Below are 15,030 nucleotides of genomic sequence, written 5' to 3' on the forward strand. Positions count from 1 at the left end.
TTTTTCCAAGATAGTCTATATCTTTATTTACTATGACAACCACACCTAATACCTAAGTCCAGTCAATGGCTAAAGATTTGTACAATTTGAACAATTTACTCAAGAAACAGAACTGAGAAAAACAAAAATAAAACTCTTTTAAACTTAATTAAATTAACATAGGAAATCATTCCTTCTTGGCATGATACATTTCTTTCTTTCCTGGAAACCTGAACATTAGTGTTGCAACAAATGACACTTGAGTGTAAGGGGATTGGTGATTAAGGAAAAGGGTGTCGTGCGTGTGTTGATATGTCGAATTTCTAGGGTAGTGCCGATCAGGATTTTGGGGGCTGATACAGATTTCTGAAATGCAAAGAACCATACCTGCAGATATCCTGGCGAGTAGAAATACATGTATTGCATTTTCCTTCACTGACTGTCACATAGTTAGCATAGTTGTTCAGACACTTTTCTATGGAATGTTTTTGCATGGTGATTCCCTTCATTTCGAAGTTAAGAGCCTCACTATTTCCTGAACTACTTCTCTGCAATGCTTTGTTCAACCTTGTGATGTTCAAGATAACTGTTAATGCAAACACAAAGCCTCCTGCAGCTTCTGCACAGTATCTTCAGATTTTATTACATTTCTGGCTATATTTTTAGTCCATTTGACTCTGGTGCTTTGCAGATAAAATGTAAATCCATGCATGTCAAATGAGACAAGAAATCCTGAAATCTAAGCAATGAGGCACTGGTGGGACACTTCTACTATGAAGCAGGTTGAGTTTGCATTCAAATTAAAATGACCAGGGCAGCATGGGTATTATTACAGCTCCAACAAGGCAGGCAAAATGGAGAGTAGATCAGAGATCAGTAAGACTCCTCTCTGCCAAATAAAGCTAGGAACAGTGACCCAGCAGGAAGTTGTCCAAAAAAAAAAAAAAATGTCTGTGGTCCAAAAGCTTATCAGTGTCTTCAACAACTGTAGCTTGCTATCTAGAATCATGACACTTTGACATGCATCAGATAGGTCCTTGGGTAATGCCAGTCATTGTTAATAAGAAGTGTTTTGTATCTCATTGGAGCTATTTATTAGGTATCTATGATATTGAAATTGCCAAATAGAACACTTGTCAAAGTTATCTTAGCGTTTGGGCTAATAACTGGCTAACGCTGTCTTGTAATTAGCTACTTTAACTCGCTCTACTATACCCGTGCAATTTGGCATCAGCTTCAGTGGCAAACACATCAAACTGCCTTTTGCCATCTAGAAGCTACTCTCTGTGTTCTTTTTGGTTTGCGTTTATAATGTAAAACTGGCGCCCACCTCGTTATTTGTTGATTGGTGATTTTGGTCTGTGAAGGTCATAGGTAGAAGGCTGGAGCTTAGGCTCATCACTGTGAGGTGATTGGTTGGTCACTTGGCCTGATTGATAGGTTGCTGTGATTGGCTGATTGCTGTGATGTGGCAGTGGTCGGCACATCGCCTGGGGTGAAAGTTTCCCCCACAGACTCAGATTTCTCTATTAATGTTTACAATAATAGCCATTTTAGGAGACCCTCCACCCATTTATACTAACTTAAGACTATCCAGCTGTCAAACAATCCCTCTTTAGGAAAGGACACAAAGTGCAGACTATGCAGCGGGGGTGTTCTAAGTAGGACTTCTATAATGGCTGTATTGGCATTGAATAATTTCCTCATATATGTAATGCAACAGGTTAACTATTCTGATTATTTAGAGGAGATCTGTGCCTGGTGGGGAGACGTCTTCATCTTATGTGTTCCATTGGGAAGGCCGGCTGGTGGAGTTAGCGTAGCCGTTTGTAGCTTGCTGCCTAGTTCACTTGCGGGGCTGGTGGATGTGCTGGTTGATGTGCTGGCCAGAGGGCAGCTTGGAGACACAAGGCTGGGGCTTCTGATGAGCCACCTGGGCGGCAGCAGGGGTGAAGTCCTTATCACCCTGAACAGAACACAGTCAGTCAATAGTCTTTAAAGGGAGAATAATGGACTGCATTAACTGTTGTGCACAAAAAACTAAGACACTCAAGCTTACAGTCTGAGCTGCAAAATTATTTCATGCGTAGTCCTCTTGTTAAACAGGAGGAAATTTGGTGGCAGAACTATTTGGCATTTTTGAAACAACATGTACAACACCATAGCATGCCAACTAGAGAAAAGCTGAAATAGAAGGGAACAAACATTTCTTAATGGCCAATAACAAATGCTAAAAAGTCATTTTGGGTGTTGTTTAAAGCATTTCACCATCACCGGGAGCGTACAGAGAGAACAGCTGGAATTCCTGCAGGTGTAACTGCACATGAAGCATGAACCTCATCATATCATGAGGAAAACATGTGTCTTTAACCCCCTTCATCTCAAATTTACCAGCTGGGAAAAAATTAGGATTTTGAATAAAACTTTCAGGTGACACCAACTATAAGCTTAACTGACTCTTATCTGTTGCAAACCTACCATTGCAAGATATGGTACAGCAGATACTCATCCAACCAAAGTTCAACAGTAGGACAGTGATGGGTATTGAAACTAGTGTTAGTAACAGATTTTACAATAATCAGAGAAAACATTAGTGCAAAGGATATAACTCAACAATAGTGTGTGAAAGTGTATATGTATGATAATGTTTTGCAGTTTGTTTCTATACCCACATAGTATGCACCCTTCTCGCCCCATTTTTAAATCCTTTCCCTCTGATAATCATAATAACAATGAGGAAATCCCCAAAGTGAAGGGTAAAGTATAGAGCACTCATCTGTCCCCGCTCATGTTCTCTGCAACCTCAATCTCTTATTCCAAGAAAAATGTCCATAAACAGCCGCTCGCTTCTAAATCGGATCAAAGCAGGAATTTGATCATTCACAGGGGAATGCAGAATTTTAATCAGAGACTTACTACAGTCGTGACTCGATTCCTTCTGTCTTTTTATCTTTACCTGCCAGCATTCCTTTCTGTCTTCCTCAATGTTTTTGTTTCTTTTCTCTCATATGTTCGTCTCTGGTTTGTCTTTTATTCCTCACCTTGAAGGGAAACTTTGGTACTTTTTCAACATGGACCCCTTTTTTTCTTTGGCACATTCTTGTGTCTTAGTGACTAATTGGGACAACAATTTCCAAAATTGAGCCAGTATTAATTGGGAGTGCTTTATCTGGCGGATTTTTTAAACAGGCAGCAATATAATACTTTGGTGCAACAGTGAACCATCAATATACTTCCACTAAAAGTGCTTGTTTTGCCACTGACAGGCTCAGATTGTTATTTTATGTGTCTGACATATTATGGAAAGGAGCCTACAGAGAAATAAAACATTTTTTCTTTACTCTTCGCTTGATTTGCTCTGTTTGTTATTGTGTCTAACCAAGTCTTACTCAGGGAGAAGTCTCGATCTAAAATCTTGTGAGTCCTGCTAAATTGTCAAAAATCAGCTAAATATTCAGCCATGACATTGAAAATCTTTGAGATAAGACCAGCTTTTTGTACTCAAATACAAGAAACTCTTCCTAGCATTCCTCTCTCCGACTCTCTCCTCACGTTTCCACCTTATACTTCAGTCATTTAGTCATTCCAGAAAAAGACTTCTCTTTGAGTGAGACGTTTTATTTCTCTGTAGGCTCCTTTCCATTATGTTGTCAGACACATAAAATAATAATCGGAGCCTTGCAGTGGCAAAAACAAGCAGTTTTAGTGGATGTACACACAGAATTTCCCCTTAAGCCCGTTTTGTGGCTGCAGTGCTCAATATTAGACCAGTTTAAAAACTGAAAAATTTTGTTCCCATTACTCACTAAGGCAGAAAAATATGAGCAAATACCATCCATGTAGGAAAATGATGCAGTTTCTCTTTAAATGTACCTGTTTTTTTCTCACTACACTTTTCTCTCACCTTCTTAACCCTGGTCCCATTTATGAGGAAAACATTAGTGGATGGATGAGATTTATAGCTATATAACTCACAGCACACTCACATTACATTGCAGCTCGCATGATTAAGGGGATTAATATTGAAGGTTTTAATTCTTTCATCGAAAAAACTGGATTTTCATATTGAGTTAAGTTGGTGTTTTGCTGATGGTGTCCATGTCCAGATGTTGCCATATGTGGATGTTACTACTCCTTCATTAACATAATAACATATGGTTTCCTCATATTCTGAATCCTTAGATGTCCACATGGATAAAGTTATATAACCAATTTAATCAACGCCACACACAGACAGACACACGCACGCGCACACACACGCACACGTCTGTCTGTCTGTCTGAACCGCTTTCTGAACTTTACTCGCCCACCCCATCCTTGGTTGACCCTAATCCTCTCTGTATGTGTTGCTTTTGTACTGTATGCGAAGCTGTCTACTAGCTCTCCTGTATGTGTGTAGGTGGGCACAAAACATTTACAGTGTGTATGTGTGTGTTTCTTTCATTTAAAGCCAATTCCACAGCTAACTGCATAGGATGTGGATGGATTTGACCTCCAATTGCCCTTATTCTCTCTTCTACAGCTCAAAGCTTCTCTCCTCTATCTCTGTCCTACTGAAGCTGAGGTATGGGAGGGAATGCAACAAATTAAATGTATTATTGCACCAAATTGTGAACAGAAGTCATGATGATTGGCAAGGCATGTTTCCTACCTTTTTTCCCCCATACCATTTTAGTGCACAGCTAAAATACCCATTTAAAGATGATATTTGCAACCAAATTTAGTTTTTATTAAAATACTTTAAAGAATGTTTAATGAAAACATGTTCAAAAGGGAAAAACTACTCTTTTTTATATTCATGTGGCTCAAGATGATACACTAATACTTCCTAGTTTCTTGAAGTGTTTCTGTTAACCTAATCATGCAAACTTAAATTATAATCATAAATCATTCATTCTTTCTATGCGTTTCGAATATTTGCCTGCCTTCAATCTAATGGCACAATATTATGCTCATTCTGTGATTTAAACTTATATTTTCAGTTTGAGCAAAAACACATTTAGATACTTCCATGTAAAAAAACAAAAAATAAATATTTTTTTCTTATACCATCTGATATATACCCATCTTCACTCTCTGTCTGCTATGATTGGTCAGCTTGTGCAGGTGTTCAGCATTTGCACTCTTGGTGTCTGCACCATCATTGCAGCCAGTGAGCGACCACACTTTTAACCAATGTGTATTAAAGTTGTGATATACAACTTTATAGAAGTTCTGGCAGTAGAAGTCCTAAAGTTTCTGAATTTGGGCTTTGTGTGTTTTTCCACGGAAATCTCACTTTTACAATACAGGACGTGCTTTTTCTACAAATATATTCTAAAGAAAACTGTATTACCCAATCTGCATTTGTGTATATACCCAATATGCTGACTTGTTTAATTTTATATGTCAGAAATGTATTATTTTTTTAAATTTAGAAATATACCAGTCAGTGCATATTACAAATACCTAAATACCTTCTTTTGATTTCCTTTAACAGACTCTCTGCTTACGTGGTGTGCAGAATAGATATTTCCAGTGAGATCTGAGCCCTGCAGGCAGGAAGACATGTGGTCTAAACCACAAAGCCCAATTTGGACATGAAAAAGGAATACATGTATTACTCATTTTTTTCTTTTGGAGTTTCTTCTTCGGCTAGCTTTAGACTTTGAAACCTTTGGCCGAATCATTTTTACAACACAAAAACACCAGAGAATCCTTTTTTGTCATTCAAAGAGAAAGGAAAGACAGTAAAATACACAGCCAGAAAAGGTCTTATTTTTTTTTACATTAAAAAGAAAGGCCACAGACTCCACATACAGAAGTGTTTCACTTAGCTCCTAAAAGGCTTTGTGCTGTGGTAGCCTCTGGGTTTCATGGCAGTGATAGGGAAGGCTAGAGGAGGATCGGGGAATAAATGGAATGCCTGCCACCTTGCTGATATCACTGCAATCTTCCGCAAACAATCTGACACACACACACACACACACACACACACACACCACACACACACCACACACACACCACACACACACCACACACACACACACACACACACACACACACACACACACACACACACACACACTTTGACCCACTTTTTAAAGTGGCAGGTCATGGCTGTTGAAGCCTACACAAACATTCACACATACACAGGTTGACACTGATGAACCTCCTCCATCTGCCTAATTTTGGGCTCAGTGTTGCTTGATCTACTGTAATATTTTTTACATATGTTATAAGATTACCATTCCTAACCCTTGTTAACTTTTTTTAAATTTTTCTATTAGTTTGCCACTCCCCTGGTATTCTCTCCATTTTCTTATCCTCCTTCTGTTCTGTCTTGTTATTCCTTTTCTCTCTTGTTCCATCTCAGCACTAAGCCTCTATCTCTCCCCGTAGAGCATATGTCCCAGATATAAAGCACCTTATCAAGCTTATTTCAACACGACTGGTGGTGTGTGTGTGTGTGTGTGTGTGTGTGTGTGTGTGTGTGTGTCTTACCTTTGTCACCACTCCAGACACAATCATGGGGGCCTTTGGTGGGCTAAAAAGGAGAACAAAAGAGAGGGAATAATTAATTGAAAATTATTTGGAAAATTCATGACAATATACAATTGAGTGAGCAGAGCATGTGTCCAGTGCTTTATTCTGTGGTGACTGTGTGTGTAATTTAATCACATTGTGTGCAAGCCATGGATGCAGCTAAATGCATGGCAATATTCACAAAAGTTTACCAATCTGGCTACTTCAAAACATCCAAGAGTGACACTGTGCAAAAATTCGAACATCCCAAGATGTCTAAACACATAACACCCACAGTCTTACTCTCTCTGGCAACACACACACACACACACACACACACACACACACACACACACACACACACACGCACACACACGCACACACACACACACACACACACACAAACACACATACACACGCAGGATGGACCTGCCAGGAGCTTAAATAGCTCCCATTCATCCTGGCCAAACACTGGGGCTCACAGCTTCTGGATGGAAAGCATGAGAGGAGAGAGGGGAGGGAGGAAAGTGGGAGAAAGCTGAGGCTATGAGAGGAAAAGAGAGTTAAAGAGGAGGATGATGATAAAGGAAAGGATTTGGGATGGAGGAGGAAAAAGAAGTGGAGGAAAGAAGGGGGGAGAGTCAGGTCAGGGCAGATGGAAAGGAGGGGGTAAAGCAAAGGGAGGCGAGAGGGCAGGGAGGACAGGGGGACAAAATACCTATAGACTGTTAGAGGGGAGGAGAAAAGGATGGAGGAGAAAGGGAGGTGAACACTCACTCAGACATAGAGAAAGCGAAGGGATGGAGGTAGAGAAAAAGATGAGGAGGAGGAATGCGGAACCCGAGGTAAGTATCGACCTTGACATGACAAACGAGCGCCGTCTAATTTTACGGCATCGCCACCCCCCGGCAAAAGAGTACAGTTGTGGTAGCCACCTTCAAAACTCCACTCAAAGACATTAGCAATAGCAGCAAGCATGTCCGGTTTATGGCTTACCTCATTAACAGCATAAATATGTTGGAAAAGATGAAAAGTTTCTCACAGAGACTACAAACTGCAGCCTCAGCGGTGAAAAACTCAGCACTCAGGAAACATTTGAAACATCTGTTACTTTCTTATTTATTTTATGATCCATGCACAACTTTTTAATCACTATCAATTAACAGTTATGGTTTTTTCCAACACATCTGGCTAACCTCCATCTCTGCAATCAACATCTTGGCACTGAACAGCCTTCTGCTACTTATCCTGATGAGAATATTTACACCTTGCTATTAAATTAATGCTTGGATATGTTGAATTTTGTTGATTATTTCCTCACTACCCACTTGTCATAATGTAGGGCTGAGAGGTTCTCTATTAGCAAGTCAATTAGCTCGAATTTAGCATATTAGCGGCAAAAGTGTTCCTCATTCGAATTAATGCTCTACTAGCTCTGAGGTGGTGTTGCTAACTCAGCGCTAACATTTGGCTTGAAAGTAGTGTTACATTTTTGAAGGTTATCTGAGGAACAAATGGGGAGTAAATGTGCATACGGCAAGAGCCAGATGAAGAAAAACCTCAAAATGCTAACAGGAGACTCATTACATACATTTATGTGCAAAAACCTGTTGGCTAAACTTTCATCTTAAACACATCTGCTGGAGAGCCATAGAGTATCTTCTTTCATTGCACACATTAAAGTTAAATGAAAAAAGGCATGCTAGCAATATAGAATACCAGATTTCCTCATTTATTCTAATAGGCCCTTGTAGCTGTAAGCTAGCTTGTTAGTGTTCAGCTGCTACAGCCCTGTTAGGCTGTTTTTCTCAAACGCAAATGTAAAAAACTTACTTCGAGCAATGTGCGTCACTGATAAAATATTGATACAACAACTTGACATGTTTTAAATAAGCATTTAAAGTTGTGTTTTACACCGAGCCACAGAGACATGCAGCGCACACGTACAGTGGCTGCTTAAGTTTCAATTTCAGTGGAAGCTATACAGTGGGATTGAGGTGAAGTTGGAAGTGTATTCACATACTGAGAGAGCGTGGGCTGACATTCATCTCATGTTGGGTCGTCACATGTCTCTATTCTACTGAAAGGAAGGGGAGGTAGGAAAGAAAACCAAGGCTAAAGTAAAGGAAAAAATCTGTATTGCATTTGAACCATGTAAGCATCAAACTTTGCTCACTGTTACTAGGATGAAGCACAAAGGCTAGAGTGAGACACAGAGGTGAGACAGATGAAGAGACAGACAGGAGCAAGAGGCAGACAGCTAACAAGAATCTGACACCTTTAGATGTGTTTAAATAAAACCTTTTTTAAAGTGAGATGGAGAAAAACATAAGTGTAAGCTTCTCACCAAACTGGGACTGAAATACATAGTGTATATTCACATGCAGCAGACAGACAGACAGGCAGACACAAATGATATGCTTTTGACACTCTTTTTATATATTCTGTCTGAATGGAAAAAATGAGGAAGCACAGAGAAAGAGAAACCAAAACTGAGAGAAATCTCTGCTGTGGTTTGGTTTAACTGGGAGGAGTGACAGAAGGAGCCTGCAGGGGGCAGTAGAGAGCTGTAAGCAATCCTGGGGAGGAGTCGCTTTGTGCTAGGAGACTTGGAGTTAGAGGTAAAAGAGAAGGAGAACGAAGGAGAAAAAGAGAGGAGGAGATCCAGAACGCTAATTTTAACTAATAACGCAGCGACTATAATGCACATTAATGGTATGGTGTTTTCTTCTCTGCCTTTAGCTCTCTAAAAGCCACACCTCGACACCACCACCACTACCCCACCCATCTCTCTTTGCTTCACCAGAGCAGGAAGTTTGTTGCCGTGGGCGAGGTGGTGGTTGCCATAGAAACTGATGCCTGTTGCCTTTTTCCACTCCTCCTCCTCCTCTTCCCTACCCTCTCTCTCTCAACTTTTCACCATGAGCTGTCAGCTTACTGCACATTTCACAACAGTTCCTACATTCAGTTTATGTGCGCAGCGATTTAGTGAAGCGTGTGCACAGCACCGCCCGCTCTTTTTCCGAGGCTCTGGAACATATCCACCTCTCACCAGAACCATGTAGGAGAGGTGGCAGTGCAGCTGACATGAGGCCTGTGATCACCTTCCATGTAGCTGATAGTCAATGTGTGAGCGGTTCATAAACCACATATTCACTTTAATAGGAAGCAATATGTTAAATGATGAAACAACCATATGTTTGTCTGTTTACCTCCTTTCCTATGTCTGCCTCTCCAACTCTGCATCATCACTTTTTACACAGAAGAAGCCACATTTGCCTGTATGTTTGGTTGATTTATTTATTTATTCCTGATGCATTTAAAAAACACATTCACTTGTGGGCAGGAAGCTACTGCTGGGTCACTAACTTGCTCCAGTTTATGCCTCCCTTTCCGTCTCACCCCTACCCATCCGTCTCCTATTACTGCCTCTTACTGAATAAAACCTTTCCTCTTTTTAATATCTTATCACCATGGCGTCCCTTGCTTTCCATACCATCCTAACTCCCCCCTCTCCTCCTCGCCATAATCCAGGCCACCTATCTCTCTCTCTTTGCCCCATCTGTCCATCTCGGCTAGATTGGGTACGGCAGGTGTTCCCCTGACTACAACGCTTCACTGGCTGCTACTAATGCGAAATTTACCCAGTAGCCACCTGCTAGACGTCCATCAGCGTGACACGGAGAGGGACAGACAGAGTGTGTGTGAGCGAGAGAGTTTCACTGACTGCATTGACGGATGGAGTGCAGTTACTCAGCCTCTCTTTTTGGATGGGCTGACAGGTAATTTTGAGTTAAAGATAAACATTTCAGGGGAGGAAGGTAAACTTGCATTTACACAGCCAGGCCAAGAGGAGTTTATCACGCTAAGGGATTGAAATGGTTTTCCTCTGTGATTAAAATGCACTATTTGTCTCATTTATTTTCACAGCCCAAGTAATGATTCCTCTTCTTTGACTGCAAGCTCTAAAGGAAACATTTGGAAGAATAAATACTGAGGCAACTATTAGACCCTGTATGGCTCTGGTGAGACAAGTGGCCAGATTACACATGAGGGAAAGGAGTCAAAGATATTTAAACCAACAAAATCCTATATTGAATTTTAAAAGCACACATTCAGTTGGCTCCTCTACCAGTGCAACTTATTAGAACACGATCATTAAGTCTTTAAATAAGCCTGCAATGCAAGTAATAAAGGAAACCATACAATCTTAAAACCAGCAGGGAGTCATTTCTTTGAAATCTGAATGCAAATTTGTGAAGCTTCTGCTCTTTAGAATATCATCACTGCATTGGTAATTTTCCATCGCAAATAATCAAGTGCATATTTAATTTAGAGTTAAATCAATTAGTTGGTTGACAAAAAAATCAGCTACTATTTTGAGAATTTATTACTGATATTTCAAGCAAAAGCATTAAAAAAAATCTGGTTCCAGCTTTTCAAATGGAAGTTTCTACTATGTTCAATATCATTGTAAATGGAACTTCCTCAGGTTTTGAACTGTTTGTTGGATAAAACAAGATGCCACATTGAGCTCCAGAACATTTTACGTGCCATTGTAAATCAGATTATTATTATTATTATTATATTATTATTAGGATAAATCATACATACATCATTGGAATATTAATGAATAAAATAGCTGCAGCCCCAATTGCATTCTCAAATGGCGCATATCTCCTGACATTTTTAAATAACCAAGCTACCCTCAGTGACATCACTCCTGTGTTCGGTTACCAATGAAAGGATTCAGCAGGTATGGTGTTAAAGATGATCTCACGGCAGTTTCATGTGGTGGCTCTATGGCGATCAGGTGAGAATGCTGCAGAAAAGGACCAGGTATCAAAAGTGAAATGAGTCGGGTCAAGTAGGGTGGAAACATGGCAAAAGATGACTCCATATCCTCTAAAGCCACACAACAAAATGAGGAAGTGCATATCCAACTGGCAGGAATGGCGGTTAAACCCTGAGCAGTGTCTGCTACAACTGAAGTGTTTCTCTTATTGTATGGAGTGTTCTCTCTTTAACAAACAGGCTTTTACCCTTGACAAGTAGAAGCCAGGAAGCATGTTCCTTTCAAACTTGTGTTATCTACTTGACCTCCCTTCTCACTTTAATTCTCTCTCTATTATTGCTTCTCATCTTGCTAGAAAGGAAAAGCATGCAAAAGAAAATTACTTATGGCCACTGACAGGCTTGCTATTCCTGCTCTGAATTACAGGAAAATACACAGTGGATGATGAAAACCATCCAATGTATATATTTCAGTGTGTGTGTAAAGGTTGTGTGTCTAAAGTACACACACACAATATTCCTTGACAGTTGGCAATGTTCTTGAACCCTGCTCTCAGCTATGCACTGCTCGTCAGTTCTCATTTATCACCTCTCATTAACACACACACACACACACACACACACACACACACACACACACACACACACACACACACACACACACACACACACACACACAGTGTGTGAATATGCCACCTGTACTGACACTCATGAATATTGAGTAGACGTATGTGGGTGTAGAAGCAGACACTCACAATTACACTGAAAATAAGCAACAGCGTGCACCACCTCGTAGGACTGAATGACCTCTGTAGAAACAAAGCAGCAAAAACCCAACATGCTTATACAGAAACAGAACAATTATTGTCACTCGGAAATAGAGCCAGTGTGATGTAAAACATGCCGCTTATAGCAAACAATAGCGACTGCTGAATGGGCTGTTCAAGTTAATGCTGTAATTATGCAGTAATTATGTTGTTTACCGAATTAGCTGGCAACAGTACACAACAAGTCTGCTGCAAAAATGCCTACAGTAGAGCCTTATAGAAACATGGAACCGGCTAAATTGCTTAGTTGACGATCTGCAGGGTGTCAGTTTGTGTGTGTGGGTGTGATTAACAACGTACAAATCACCACGTACATGGCACAGACGGTTTCTCAATCTAACTGCAGAGAGTATTGAACAAGTCTTACCTCTGCAGTAAACGCATTTAGCCACTTGTGTGTGTGTCTTCACTGTGCGCATGAACAAATTATGAGACAATGGGCCCCTGGGCACAGATATGACATGATCCCCTCACTTCTCCAACATAAGAGCAAGACACTCCGACTCAAAGGGACACAAAACGACTATAAATGACACAGCCATGTCATTTTGTGTCTCGTCTGGGTCCTTTTGTCTCCCTTTGAGGTAATTTTGTGTGTCTTATTTGGCCCCTTTGTCTCTGCATCTGGTTGTTTTGTCCATTTTTAACATTTCGGAGATGCATTGTCTCTTTGCAGATAATTTGTCTCAGACCTTTTGTCTGTCTTTGCAGATATTTTGTCTTTTTTCAGAGCTTTTGTCTCTCTTTTTTCCTTTGTAGTTGTTTTGTCTCTCCATATAGATGTCTTGTGTGTCTTTGCAAACGTTTTGTCTTTTTTTGCAGATGTTATGTCTTTCTAAGACTATTTACTTTGTAGTTGTTTCAGCTCTCTTTGTAGTTATTTTGTCTCTCTTCTAGTGGTTTTCTGTTTCTGTGGCAATTCTACATCTTTTTGTGGTCATTCTGAGTCTTGTTGTTGCTCCTTTGTCTCTCTTTGTGGCCATTTTGTCACTCTCTGTGGTCATTTTGCGTCTCTTTGTGGTCATTTTGCATCTCTTTATCGTCATTTGATTAACTTTCCAACAAGAAATGTTAATTGCAGTCAGGGGCCTCCTCTCCCCTAGGGCCCCTTCCACGTACAGCCGATCTGTAATCATTCCCAGACTGTGTGAGTGTGGTACCTGCTGCTGCGGACGTACTCCTCCTCCTCCTCCTCCTCCACTTTCTGTGGTGGTTCCGGAACAGCAGTCGGCTGGTGCTTCTGCACTATCCTCATACCTCCTGCTTTTACTGCAACACACACACACACACACACACACACACACACACACACACACACACACACACTGATTACCAGATAAACTGAGACAATTAGTCCAAGAGTTAAAAAATGATCAATGAATAAACAGCTCATTAAAACAGTAAAGAAACAGATATTGACAGAAAACAAAACACTTAAGCGTTGTGTTTGTATAGTTTGGAAAAATCAGACTTCACCGGCCTCATAACTGTTAGACTTCAACTATATAATTAACTACAATGTATGACCTCCAATAAATTTTGAAATAGCACAGTAGGTTATCTTAGTGAGTTAGAATTTCCCTCCCTGAAAGACTGAGGTTAAAACGGCTGTCGTGGCAACAGCTATCCTGACAAAGTGTCCTACAGAAAAATACTGAACTGTTAGCAGCTGCAGGACAGCTGTTGCTGACCTTAACCTCTGACCTGACCGCAGTGATAATAGAAATAAGAATGTCAAAGGTGCTCTTACATCTACATGAACACACCTACATGCTAGTTAGAGACTGGGCTATCTGTGCAGTGGGCCTCCCACAGGTAATCAGAGGTCGGGTGCGAGGTGCATTTGTTATCACACTGTGCTATCAGTGGTGCAGCTGCTGAGGCCCAGTGCTCTACCACACTACTCATGTCCACGTACACTTAACACACCAACCTACATCCACGCGACTGGAGCCTATGACCTCCACGTCATCGCCACCCAGCAGCAATAGCCGTTACATTGCAAATAAAACCTTTACGTTTGACTGCGATGATTACCAATCGCTACAATATCACCAGGTTTAATAATGCTCTATCTGACGCCAATCAGGAAGTAAGGAAATGTGCGAAATATGGCAGATTTCACTGCATGCAATCTCGATCCCTTAGACACGTAGCCAGTCGCTGGCATCTGCAAGTGTAGCGATTGCATAAGTATTAATCATCATCATGTGATATTTGTTTTGAGACACTGCAGAAACGAAGGCCTTCAGCTTAATAGGAAGCTTTCAAAAACAACACAGCAGCAGCACACGGCGCTTTACCTGCAGGCGGATGTCCTCCTTTGGTTTCCACTTTCTCCTTCGGCGGCGATGACATGTCTGATATGATCTGGAGTCTGCAGCGAGAAGGAACCGGAGCGTCTGACAATCTAAATTCCTTCTTTTTCTGCCTCAATTTGTGGACTTCACTTCAGTCTGGAACGTCAACGTGGCTTTTTCCTGAGCATTGTTTGGAAACGATACGTGATGACGTCATGTGGAACCGTCAGGCGCTGAGAGACGTGAGGAGCGCGCCGACGTCACTCTTACCCAGCGTGTTACGTGCAATTTGAATAGAAGTTATTTATTTATTTATGATCCTCCCTACTTTTTTAAGTTTACTGGCATTACTAACAATAACCCTAATTTGTTGTGATTTATTTATTATTTATTTATTTCTGTTGACACATATATATTGGAGCACCTGTCTGCTGTTCTATATACAAACCTACAAACGTTTGTAGGGAAAACCTTGTTCAATAAAGTTCATTAAATGAAAAAAAAATTGAATAGAAATTACTTACTTACTAACAAAGTCAAAGAGGTATCTTTCAAACCTTTCTTTGTTTTTCCCCTCTAAAGACTGTGCTGGTAAGATTTAGGAAGGACATTGATGTGACCTGCAC

At 40.6% G+C, this 15,030-nt stretch overlaps 1 protein-coding gene across 1 annotated transcript; it reads right to left on the bottom strand.

Annotated features, from left to right (window-relative positions):
- On the bottom strand, positions 1-14,603 carry dap (death-associated protein). Its single transcript, XM_059326913.1, has 4 exons — positions 14,408-14,603; positions 13,265-13,373; positions 6,463-6,505; positions 1-1,945 (listed from the first exon to the last, which is right to left on the bottom strand). Exons 1-4 carry the CDS (start codon positions 14,460-14,462, stop codon positions 1,826-1,828), a joined length of 327 nt encoding a protein of 108 aa, XP_059182896.1. The 5' UTR covers positions 14,463-14,603; the 3' UTR covers positions 1-1,825.
- Between the last annotated feature and the right edge of the window lie 427 nt (positions 14,604-15,030).

The sequence above is a fragment of the Centropristis striata genome, chromosome 23 (assembly GCF_030273125.1).
Source record: "Centropristis striata isolate RG_2023a ecotype Rhode Island chromosome 23, C.striata_1.0, whole genome shotgun sequence".
In the NCBI taxonomy this organism is placed as follows: Eukaryota; Metazoa; Chordata; class Actinopteri; order Perciformes; family Serranidae; genus Centropristis; species Centropristis striata.